At 34.1% G+C, this 13,448-nt stretch overlaps 1 protein-coding gene across 6 annotated transcripts in view; it reads right to left on the bottom strand.

The window, feature by feature from the left end:
• The window catches only part of shi (dynamin-1 shibire), a 69,455-nt gene that overhangs the window by 26,584 nt on the left and 29,423 nt on the right, over window positions 1-13,448 (bottom strand). For 3 of the 6 annotated variants that reach the window (XR_015838888.1, XM_088274286.1, XM_088274288.1), the window contains exons 10-12: window positions 9,400-9,509; window positions 6,665-6,849; window positions 5,830-5,949 (exon numbers count right to left, since the gene is read on the bottom strand). Coding sequence is in view for 5 of the 6 variants with exons in the window: in XM_088274286.1 (XP_088130412.1) it covers window positions 5,830-5,949; window positions 6,665-6,849; window positions 9,400-9,509 (415 nt within the window). In the remaining variant the exon portion in view is untranslated. Of the gene's footprint in view, window positions 1-1,641; window positions 1,657-5,829; window positions 5,950-6,664; window positions 6,853-9,399; window positions 9,510-13,448 lie in introns of all 6 variants that reach the window. The other 3 variants (XM_088274285.1, XM_088274287.1, XM_088274284.1) reach the window with 2 other exon arrangements.

Raw genomic sequence — 13,448 nt, 5'->3', positions numbered from 1 at the left:
AGTTTTGGCCTGGCCAGAGTTCAGTAATAACCCCTTGTATTTTTTCAAAATGTCGTTTGATAAAGTGCATTTACGTATTGTTTACTTTATGAATTCCGTAAAGACAATACCGCGAGTGTGGCAACCAAAAACATTTGTGAAGTGTATGGAGCAGATGTCATCAAAGTTCCACAGGTACGAAGATGGTTTCACTACATATATGTATTTTTGTAATGCAAGGTAAATGCATTGTAAATATAACACCTCAATTTCTTAAAATCTATTATGGCATGCGTTTCAATGTATTCTGCACCATTTTCAAACACCATACATAAAGCTAAGTATAAACTTTAGAGTTGTGTCCCCTCTTCATCCTTCAACCTCCTAAAGACACTATAAATTTTAGACTCGGCTTCACATACAGTATTTGAAAATGATGCGGAATGCATCGAAACACGTCTCACAATAAATTGGAAGAAATAGTGGTATTTACCAAGTGAAATTTAAGTTTAAAATCAATAGATATAACCATATATAACCAGATATAACAAAAAAAATTGCTTGCAATTCAATAATAACTTTTTTTATAAAAAAATGCATTTTGAGTAGAGTAAACTCGATTATTTGCTCTGGAGATTTTTAAAACAACATCTGAAATATTTACTATGGGTTTATCTACCGGGTTTGTTATATGAATTGTGAAAATTAATCCTAGAATTTAATTTATATCTGGAGTAATGTTTTGCGTAACACTAGATACGTGTGGCAGTGTATGAGAGAACATGTCTAAAAACAGTGCACGTAACATAATATCCAAAAGAGAAAAATATTAATTTAAAAATATTTTTATCACAAAACGTGGATGCATTCTATACGATTACAATTGCAGATGAATAAAACTGATTCAAATACCTTTTGTGAAATTTTTCATGATTTTTTTTCAACCATACAGTGCTGAGATAATTTGACTGTCAAAAAACTATATGTAGCGGTTAGCATATTTAGCTGACATGTAACAGGCCCCAAGTTCAATTCCCGGAATAGTTTTTACATACCAACATAGACATGGCACGATCAGGTATGCCAAATACTTGAAAGTGGTCAGGTTAGGAGTCGTAACAATCGGCGGGTATGTATGAGGAGATGCATGAACGTGGAAGAGGCGAAGAATGTTTGCAAGGACAGAGTGGTGTGGCGCTCTATTCTCTCTGCCTACCCCTGCGGAGAAGCGGCGTGATGGTATCATGGTACCAACATACATACATATCTACCATTTACTTTACATAAATATTGTAAAGGCACTGGGATAGAAAGATCCAAAAAGAGTATTGACAGCAAATTTCGATTATCTACCAAATTTGTAAAATTTGTTATTAATGCCAAAATAAAGCTAATGCAGTAAAATATACTCTTCTTTCACTTAAAACCTATTTCTTCTTTCAAAACGGAGTTTTTTCAAAAAGGTTGATAATATAATATAGATTCAGCAATTGCTACCTCTCTTTAGTATCCTGCAGCTATAAGTCCATTTTATAAGCGACAGTATTTTGACAGTCAAATCGACGATTTTTTTAAGAGTGTTAAAAAAAAGAGATGAGAAGAGAGAAATTCAGAAAAGGTTTTCGAAAAGTATAATTTTCAAAATTGTAGAACAGAACAAACCTCGTATCCTTCGCCCTTTGTTATTCGAAACAAGCGAGATTATTTGGGAAATAAAAGAAAATCAAATAAATATTAGATGCCTTAAATAGTGAAAAAATAAATATATTTATAATATTAAGAAAAAAAAACAAACGGAACAATTCACAGAATGAGGAATCTCACAACATTATTTTGGTTTATTTTTTACCCACTTAGATGTAGTCTAAGTCTATATACGTAATGAGGAATCTTGGTATTCTTGCCTTTTACATCTATAGAGGTAATGAGTTAACCTGGCATTCTTGCCCATTACCTCTATAGAGGTAATGAACTAACTTGGCATTCTTGCCTATTACGTCTATAGAGAGGTATATAGAGAGAGAAGGCGGTAACCTGGTATTCTTGCCTTTTACATCTATAGAGGTAACGAGTTAACCTGGCATTCTTGCCCATTACCTCTATAGAGGTAATGAACTAACTTGGCATTCTTGCCTATTACGTCTATAGAGAGGTATATAGAGAGAGAAGGCGGTAACCTGGTATTCTTGCCTTTTACATCTATAGAGGTAACGAGTTAACCTGGCATTCTTGCCCATTACCTCTATAGAGGTAATGAACTAACTTGGCATTCTTGCCTATTACGTCTATAGAGAGGTATATAGAGAGAGAAGGCGGTAACCTGGTATTCTTGCCTTTTACATCTATAGAGGTAACGAGTTAACCTGGCATTCTTGCCCATTACCTCTATAGAGGTAATGAACTAACTTGGCATTCTTGCCTATTACGTCTATAGAGAGGTATATAGAGAGAGAAGGCGGTAACCTGGTATTCTTGCCTTTTACATCTATAGAGGTAACGAGTTAACCTGGCATTCTTGCCCATTACCTCTATAGAGGTAATGAACTAACTTGGCATTCTTGCCTATTACGTCTATAGAGAGGTATATAGAGAGAGAAGGCGGTAACCTGGTATTCTTGCCTTTTACATCTATAGAGGTAACGAGTTAACCTGGCATTCTTGCCCATTACCTCTATAGAGGTAATGAACTAACTTGGCATTCTTGCCTATTACGTCTATAGAGAGGTATATAGAGAGAGAAGGCGGTAACCTGGTATTCTTGCCTTTTACATCTATAGAGGTAACGAGTTAACCTGGCATTCTTGCCCATTACCTCTATAGAGGTAATGAACTAACTTGGCATTCTTGCCTATTACGTCTATAGAGAGGTATATAGAGAGAGAAGGCGGTAACCTGGTATTCTTGCCTTTTACATCTATAGAGGTAACGAGTTAACCTGGCATTCTTGCCCATTACCTCTATAGAGGTAATGAACTAACTTGGCATTCTTGCCTATTACGTCTATAGAGAGGTATATAGAGAGAGAAGGCGGTAACCTGGTATTCTTGCCTTTTACATCTATAGAGGTAACGAGTTAACCTGGCATTCTTGCCCATTACCTCTATAGAGGTAATGAACTAACTTGGCATTCTTGCCTATTACGTCTATAGAGAGGTATATAGAGAGAGAAGGCGGTAACCTGGTATTCTTGCCTTTTACATCTATAGAGGTAACGAGTTAACCTGGCATTCTTGCCCATTACCTCTATAGAGGTAATGAGCTAACTAGGCATTCTTGCCCATTATGTCTATAGAGGTAATGAGGTATCTTGGCATTCTCACCTATTTTTCATTAGTCATAACGAACTAACTTGGCATTCTTGCCTATTACGTCTATAGAGAGGTATATAGAGAGAGAAGGAGGTAACCTGGTATTCTTGCCTTTTACCTCTATAGAGGTAATGAGCTAACTAGGCATTCTTGCCCATTATGTCTATAGAGGTAATGAGGTATCTTGGCATTCTCACCTATTTTGTCATTAGTCATAATAAACTAACTTGGCATTCTTGCCTATTACGTCTATAGAGAGGTATATAGAGAGAGAAGGAGGTAACCTGGTATTCTTGCCTTTTACCTCTATAGAGGTAATGAGCTAACTAGGCATTCTTGCCCATTATGTCTATAGAGGTAATGAGGTATCTTGGCATTCTCACCTATTTTGTCATTAGTCATAACGAACTAACTTGGCATTCTTGCTTATTACGTCTATAGAGGTGATATGTAACCTCGCATTCTTGCCTAGACATCATTTACACACTCCAAGATATTAATTAGAACTCGGAAGAATCTTGACTCCTTCCAAATTTATTTCTCTTTTATTTTTAATGCGAGTCGGTTGTCATTAGTCAGTTAGTTAACCACAAAAACAAACACATTAACTATATTTTCTTTTTAATAAAAAAAATATACTTATTTTGGGTACATTTTTAGTATATATTTGAGTGTTTTAAACAGTTGGTACTAAAATAATTAAAGAAATTCTAGATGAATTTTTTTATTTAACTAAAATTCCTCATTACACTTTTAAATAAAATAAAAAAATAATTATATAGACAGGAAAAGCCATTCATCCAATAGTATTTAAGACTCAGGTCAGTTTTTACAAATTCAAATACAGGACTTATTATGAAGAATAGAAGAAAATTTATCCATATTTAATAAAAGAAAAGAAAAAAAAAAATTACTTCAAAGAATTAAACTTTTTCTATCGTTTATGGCTATTGAATGCAATAATATCTAAGCATAGAAAAAAAAGTGAACCAAAATAAGTCATTTCTAAATGTGCTCAAATTTTCTAGATGTTTTATGTTTTAATTTCAATAGTTACTAAAACAAATAAAATAAAAGATAATATTATTTGAAGCATTGCTGGAAAAATTTTTTTGGGTTATTATTAATTACTATACTTTTTGAAAATGTTTCCATCATCAAACAGGGACCATTCTCAGGGTACGATGGAACCGAAATTATTAGATGATTTAAAAAAATATATGTGAATGAATAATAATGTAATATTTAATTATTCAAAATATCAAAATTGAAGAGTGTCCTTTTTTGCATTTCACAACAATCCAAAAGTGTTTAATTTATTAAAATTCAGCAAAAGCGGAAGTGCGGTAATGTGACTTTTAAAGAATAAAAAAACTGTTAACTTTCATGTGAGGTTAAGTTTGTATACTTATAAAAAAGCAAAAATCAAGTCACAAAAAATTAAGGTACAAAAACAAAATTGATGCAGACCCTTCTGAAAGAGACGTACCGACCTTCCTTCTATTGACGGACAAGAAAAATGGGGACTGCATTTGGACGCATCGAAAGGTTGTTTGCGTAGATGATTTTTATGGGAAAAAACAAATCATTTTGAACAAAAATTACACATAAACCTAATAAATAAATCATTTCCAAGACTTTGTCTATGGCAAGTACCCCACATGCATAAGTCAATTCTTCATCTATTTTTTTCTATGGCTACGGTGTGAGTGGAAAAATTCAAATTAGGATGGAATTTAGTTAAAAGTAAAAATTTCTAACCAGTGAATCTATGTAGGTACTATTTTTTTTGGCTTTGAAAAGAAAAAAAACTAAGGATACTAAAACAAATCTAATAATAATAGTATTAAATAAAAATATCTTTATAAAATAGAGTCATACAAAATAATATTAAAAAATACCAACCAAAATGAAATTATATTTTATATATTGTTTTCATTTTCTATAAAAATAGGGAAATAAAAATTAAAAGAACTTTTGAATCTTAAAAATATGACAACACTCAAACCGGACTTTTAATTTAATTCTTAAATTGAAAAATTATCCAATCATTGTACTAAAATGCCGTAATTGGGTAATAAGTATTTTTTAAAATTGTCGAAAATTCCAAGACAAAATTAAAATTTTAATATAGACAAGTCACATTGTTTTTGTGAATTTTACTATTTATATTATAAAAGTCAAAAACATTTTTTAAAATGTTTTACTTGTGAAAATATGTTGAAAAAAGGCAGATTTATAGCGCCAATAATGTAATTTTATGCATAGTTTGAAAAATATTTATTTTACATGATTTTTACATCATTTGAAATGCATTTAAACACATAAAAAAACTACATTTAATATCATATAAACCAAGGACACTTCCCAGCTATACAATGTAAATAATTGTAATACACAAACAGGACTTACGCCACGGATGTACAGATATTAATTTACAAATAAATCAATCCGGGAGAACAAACATTTGTTCATCAGAATGCGTCATTTTTTATAGTAGGAAAGAAATAAGTTTCAAGAGGATTAATGAAAAAGTGTTTACCTCATCGCCATTGGCCGCTTCTGTTGCCTTTTCCGGGTACACTCCGGCCCTCAGGAAGGACGCTTTCCAGGAGTCAACGTCGTCCTGGTTCTCACACGACAACTCCAACTGCTTGAAGTCCTGCGAAATAAGAAAACAAAACCTATGTTGATTCAGTATGAAGGTTGTCTGGAGATTGGATTTATACTCGGTGAAGAGCAAATGCCGCCCATACAATGCTTGCATTGCTCCTGTTCTCTTATATGGCTGTGAAACATGGCACCTTACAAGGGGTCAGAGCAGCAATAATTTATTTTCAATTGGTCTGGGTGTTTGTGATGTATTTTTCACATCTGCCTTCCCTATCTTTACTATCCTACCTGCAGACAAGCTTTTAAATATAGAGGCTTTGCGGGTTTTTTTTTTTGTTTTTTTTTTTTAAAAAGAAGCTCTTTCTTCTCTGGGGTGCCCATACCTAGTACCGCAAAGGGCCATTTTTTAATAATATATATTTGAAGCAATAACTTTGTGATTTTCCATTTTATAACTAAAATATAACTTTGTTTTAAAATCACAATAAATATTTTATTATAACTTAATTATATTGTCTACCAGTTTCGAAGATAATCGCTTCTTTTTCCATACTGATTAATAATAATTAGCATTGAAATCGGTTAGATTAATCAGTCTTGAAAACGAAGCGGTTAGCTTAGAAACCGGTAGACATTATAAATAAGTTATAATAAAATATTTATAGTGATTTTAAAACAAAGATATATTTTGATTATAGGCCATTTTTTTGCCCATATGTGGTGGCTTCACGGAATGGGTGTGGATAAGGAAAGGAGCGGTGTACCTTGTAGACGTTCCTGCCCTCCGGGTTGAAGAGCGCGAACATGTGTCTCCGGCTCATGAAGCTCTGCTCGATGTCGCGCAGCTTGAGGCCGTCCAGCGGCAGCATGTACTTCTTGTCCCGCTCTTCCTCGTCCTTGAACCAGGAGATGCTCTCCGAGGTCAGCACGAACCAGTAGTCGCGGGATCCTCCTGGCGGCAAACAGGGTCTTAAGTTTGAGGCACGGCCGCCCTCCAGGCCCCCCGGCTCTGGGACATGGCTGTCTAGCTACAGCGAGCGCCCTAACCACTAGCCCACCAATCCAATCTAAGGAATGTGGCGTCATAGTCTGGCAAGCGGCAATCTAGATTAGTCTCTACTAGAAAGCAATCACTCACGCAGAGCTACCTAGTAACTTACATATGGAATAAACCAAATTCAAAGAACTAGCAATCTTTTACTGATATTCTTACACCAGCTTATCGCACAATAGTGATAAATGACTAAAAACATGAGTATAGTAGAACTCCAACTATCCGAATCCCTTTCAGAATTCGGTAGTGTAAAGGCAAAGGGGTATATCTGTCTCAGGCCAAATTTTACAGGAGAGCAAAAATAAAATTGCGAAATTAAATAACTTATTTGTTCTATGTATTTTTATACGCACATATCTAAATAAAACTAAATAAGTATTGCAACTACAGCTATATCCTTTTGCCCGATTATGGAATACACTATTTAAGACATTTTGTGGAATAAATATAGAAAACGAAAAATTTGACAGATGTATCCCTTTGCCATTACACTGCCGAATTTCAGAATAACTGCGATTAACGAAACAATGATTTTGTCTATGCGCGCTATAGTCTATATCTTGGCGAAACCTCCTGTCCTGTTTATTATGTGGGGACAGGTGGATTGCACTAATTACGTGAGTCCGGCCCAATCTGGAGTAATGGATAATAATGGAGTTCTACTGCAGTGTGGTTGCCAATCACGGGTAGAAAGGTGAAGGTTACACGTGCATAAAGCGATCACTTAAACCACGCATATGAAATTGTCATAAGCCCACATTATTAGTCATTATTATAGCTGATTTGCCTTGTGATAAATTGATTTTACTACCAATTATCTCAATATGTACTATGAAAAAAATACACTTTTTAGCGTAAACCATATGGTTTTGTTTTTTGATAAATATTTTTCGTTTTTTAATATAACTATGATCCTAAAAGAACTCTAAAGGACTCGTTTTAATTTTATTGATCATAGTTATATCAATAAACGAAAAAAAATTATAAAAAGAGATCGCATTAGGTACAATTTACGTTATAAAGCATAATTTTTTTTTTCCAAAATGTTGAGATAGTAAGACTTATAATGAAATTTTTAAATCAAGATGTTTTAAATGAAATAATTCAATAAATATATATATGTTAGAAATCCGTTGAAATTAACAAAACAACATTAAATATTTACATTTTTTTTGTAGTATGAGAAGCAGATTGATGAAAAATATGTACATTCAAAAGCTTAAATTCATACTAATAGTTATATACAGAATAAAAACATAAAAACTATCTACAGTAATAGTGGTGGGACCTTGTGGGATATGTGTATGTAGAAAAATCTTGATTGCCCTTCAAAACAATTTATGCATTTTATTTAACAAATAATTTTTTGCGTTTTTATTATTTACAAAAATACTTCAATTTCATACTATTTCTGTGAGCCTAGGCGGCTCATTATTAGAAATAGGTATGAAATTGTGGTAGAGTGGGTTCGAACCCAAAAACTCTGACTCAAGAGTCCGCGACAATAACCACGAGACCACAACCCGATACAGTGACATGTTGACTATTCAAAAATAAATAAATGCTTGTATACCACCTATTGAGTTTTATTTCACGCGACTAGTTTTGAAAACTAGAGTTATTTTCGTCAACAGGTGAATAGTAAAACATTACTATTACTATTCACTATTCACTATTCACTAGTTTTCGAAACTAGTCGTGTGTAATGAAATAAAACTCAATAAGTGGTATTATACAAGTGTTAATTTTTCTATTAGATTACCAAAAGTAAGCAAATAAAACACTTAAAAGCATCTCCCGCTCTCTACCAACAGTATGTAAAAGATGCTTTTAAGTATTTCCCGCAAACAATGTGTCAATCTGTGCATTCAAAAATGGATTATTCACAGATTACTTTATAATCCTTCATGTCCGCCTCCGTACTGTAATGGTCAGCACGCTCGGCTACCGTTCTGGAGGTCCCGGGTTCGATTCCCAGGGGGGGTCAAATAAACATAAGTGTGTTTTCACTCTAATATTTATTCGATATTACCCTGGACTGGTACCTGAAGCGGAGAGCTGATCACATTTCTTTCATGTGTTAACGATCAAGATAAAACTGCATTTATATGATACAGTACCCTTTGCACCATTGGGGTGCGGATAAGGGTTTGAAGGAGAAGAAATATATATTTTTTTATATTGACTAACCCGAGTGCTGTTCGGGCAGTCTTGTTTCAACTTGTTCAGTGACAATTTCTTGTATTGGCGAATTATGTCCCGAAAATTCGACTGTTAAGTGGTTAATCGGTGATATTGTGTGCATAAAAAGAGATTATTCACGGATTACTACATCATATCGAGTGAGGGGTGAATATTATCCATGCTTTGTGATGTGATGTGTTTGATGGGTGTCTGTCGTGTGTCGGGTCCCACCGCCGACAGCGGCTGTAAAGCAGAATTAACCTTTCATGATCCCGAGGTTGTGTATGCACATGAAGCCCTTCCGGATGACCTGGTTGCCGAGGGCGCCGCGTCTCTGCGACTTGTTCGCATTCTCCGACTGGTTCTGGGCGCTGAAACACCATTCGTCACACATGAATGAGTTAGACCATATTTATTGCACCGTTAATAGCCAAATAAATTCAGGAAGCTTGAAATGCACATCTGACTGGATTTGAAGTTGAAGAAATTCGAAAATTTTGACACAGTTGATCAAATCCGAAACATAAATCGCTCACTGTTTTCAATAACGTCATAAATTAAAAAACTTGATTTTTCAGGAGAACTTTTTTAAAGTTTAAAAATATAACACAATGCATTAAAAATAAATATCAAGCCACTTATTGAACTTTTTACTGTGCAAAAGATCTTTTTAGGTAGAACCTGAAGGTTTTTTCTCCATTTGAAAAATATTCAGTTTATTAAAAAAAAAATTCAGCAATACCTTTTGTTCAAAATGCAAAAACAACACCTGTAACCCTGTTGTTGGTTATATCTATAATTTAAGCCTGCGAAGTGTATGCAAAGCACAAAAAAAGGAGTTTGTGTGCAAACATTGCAATGTAACTCTCCGTAAAGGCCAATGTTGGCAAATTTACTAATTAAATATGATTTATCAGAGTGTTTTAAATAAATACTAGAAGTTTAATTTAATTTCACCCACAATTTTCATAATCAAAACACTTTTAAAGAAACCCTTCACAAAACATGAAATTTCACAAAAATGGGCCGGGCACTGGGGAAGTTTTATGAGTGTTGTGCCGGGGCTCATAGGGTTAAAAATATGCCTCTTTTGCTGGGATATAGTACATTTTCTGGGTATTCCGAGAACATGCACTACTGAAAAATTTTGATTTATGACGTTCTTGAAAGGAGTGAGCGAAATGAGTTAGACCATATTTACATTACATAAGCCCAAATTCGGGCAAGTCTGTGATGCACATCCCCTGGCCGTATTCTGAGTTGAGAGAATTTGAAAATTTTGACACAGTTGATCAAATCATCAGTGGAACTTTATTAGCAAACTAGCTATACCTGGCTGTTGCTCTGGCTTAGTCTCGTTGAATGGTAACATAAGAAAAGAAATAGCATATTGATTTGACAATGCTTGTGGGTATACAATACTCAAGCAGCTGTCAATAAGCAAGCCGTCCGCCATGAGCAATCTTCAGTTTGCACGTGCATTGCTGTTGCGTTCAACAGATGGCGCTGCCATCGCGGTCAGAGGACAATTTTTCAATTGTCAAGTAAAAAAAATAAAAAAACAATGATATTTGAATGCAACATTTTGTCAAAATTTCAAAGCAATTGATTAATGGGAAATTTGTATATTTATAGATACAGCAAGAAACTAATAGGCTTATCTGAACTAAGCTTAAGATAAAATTTTCTTCAATGGAATGTCTTCAAAAATTTGAATGTACTTTGAATATTGAAAAATCAAATATCAATTCAGTCAATGGTGTGCTGAGCACTTGTCCAGGGGTCATTTTTCAGTGATTCAAGACCAGATTCAAAACCAGAAATTCAAGAAAACTGGGCACTTCTTTGATTCTATACTAAATTTTATTTATTCATATTTCTAATTTGCATAGGGCACTCCATTGGATCATTTCATCGGTTGTGTAAATTATACAGAACAAAAATCAGAGGTAATTTTCAATTTAAAAAAATAAATTCATACATACATACATAATTCTAATGTCTTACAAATTTGGGATGGTCTATTTGTCCGGTGAGTTTAGCGGTCGATGAAAATTTGTTTATCATAAACGCATGATTGGTTCTTTCGCATATTTTTTCTAGCTCCGGAAACGCTAATCAATCAAAGATGTGTTTTCGTAAATTGATTTTCGTTTATCGTAAACGCTTTGACGGCTACGCCAACCAACTAGCAGAGCCGTACATTTATAACGCTCCACAAGTTAATTTAGCTTTATAATTGATTTAAATTGAAACGTAACTACAGAATGATGATAATATTGGAAGAGCAATGTTTTGGTAAATGTTGAATCATGTATTTATATAAGCTACTATATACTACATTCAATAAGCATGATTTTTGCTAACCCTAAGTCAAGTGAATTATATACATTATAGGTGTATTATTTAAGTCTGTGCATCCCAGGGCTTATGACCTGGCATTTCGCTGAATTAAGTTATCACTAAATAATAATAAAACCCTTATCCACACCCCAATGATGCATAGGGCGCTGTGTCACATAAACGCAGTGTTATCTTGATCGTTTACACATGAAGGAAAGGTGATCAGCCCTCCGCTTCAGGTACCAGTCCATGGTAATATCGAATAAATATTACAGTGAAAAAATCACTAATGTTTATTTGACCCCCCTTGGGAATCGAACCCGGGACCTCCAGAACGGTAGCCGAGTGTGCTGACCATTACACTGCGGAGGCGGACAATCGCTAAATAAACTTGTGTTACATTTACCATTCTGCCCATTATTGAACATCCATATTGCATTAAGTTTTTGAAGATCAAGATGAAATCACACAAACGTATAAAGTGTTCACTTAAGCCAGCCAAATGCTAGGTGTAAGCCCTGGGATGCTCAGACTTCCATCTTCATTTATATAAAAATGATAGAGGCTTCATGTCAGTTGAGACACCTATAGTATGTATTGATATATCATCCGCAGGGTGAATAATCCAGTGTCTGATGGAATAAATGATTTAATTTAATTAAAAATCGGGAGCCGCTTTGTGGTAATATCGATCTAGTTTTAATTTAAGTTTTACTTGGTAATTTTAATTTAATATTGTAGTATATACCAAGTAAAACTTAAAGAAAAAACTAATACTAAATTGTTAACTGAATTATCGCTAATAAAAGCTTTCCTCATTCCAACATAGATGGCTGTTGTAAACTCACGAGATTCACTAAGAGTTCCAAAAATTTGAGTAGTGTGGTTGTCTCAATCACGGGTAGAATTAGTGAATGCTACACGTGTGTAAAGTGTTCACTTGACCGAGCCTATAACGGTTGTAAACCCCGTAAATGCCCAGACTTCCATATTCTTCTTCATCTATGTTGAGAATGAATTATCACTAGTTTCCCTATTGCGATAGAAGCAGTGCCGTGGCGTGCTGTTATATTGATATATCTTGCGATGTGTCAACTCATGAGGGTGTGTATCTTGAATGGAGTCAATTATTGTCGATTTAAAGCGAAAAAAGTATAAAATTTGAAAAAATATGTATTTGTAAAAGTAGGATAGATTATTTTCCGGACGCCGGTCTGGTCTGGTCTTGGGTTAGTTCAAAATAGGAAAAGACAAGCCGTATAGTTGCACCAACCTTTTGTCCGTGGATTGGTTTTTGTTGGCAACCTTGTTGAAAAGGTACCGCTCGTCGCTGTGGCACCGCGGGTTAAAGCAATAATTGTAAGATACAGAAATAATATCAGTTTATTTACATTTATTATTATTATTATTACCAGACAGAAATGGCACGGGAACGCATGCCCGATTGTTAGGCCGTCTCACACATAACCTCCAATGTCATAGACAAATTTTGTCACTCTATATCATTGAACGTGCGTAATACGCGCGCAGGGTACCTACCACATAGTACTAACCCATATTGCGTACGCGTGGTCAACCTTATTGCACACTTCGAGTATATAAACACCCACATTTTTTATTTTTGTGTTTTTAATAGTAAAATACAATTTAGTAGACTCTAAAAATCAGTGTTTGATATTAATATTTAACATATATACATAAATTAAAATGGAGTGCTACAAATTAAACACCAAATCTATAAATATATAAATACTCCCCCCGGGCAACTTTTAAGGTATTTTTTTACATATGATAGTTGTTTTATATATTTTATACATACGTAGATCAGCAAAACATCGCCGTGTTGTGAGTGTCTTTCAATTTTAATGACATTTATCCAATTATTATTTATATTTACTTTTGAAAAAACCTGCTTCTTTTTTATACACTGAGAAAATGGTATACATTTTATGATGTTGTCGATCCCA

Source organism: Brachycentrus maculatus, unplaced genomic scaffold (genome assembly GCF_059751285.1).
Source record: "Brachycentrus maculatus isolate JH-2025_06_01 unplaced genomic scaffold, ASM5975128v1 h1tg000653l, whole genome shotgun sequence".
Classification (NCBI taxonomy): Eukaryota; Metazoa; Arthropoda; class Insecta; order Trichoptera; family Brachycentridae; genus Brachycentrus; species Brachycentrus maculatus.
This window is presented reverse-complemented; position numbering and strand designations above follow the sequence as displayed.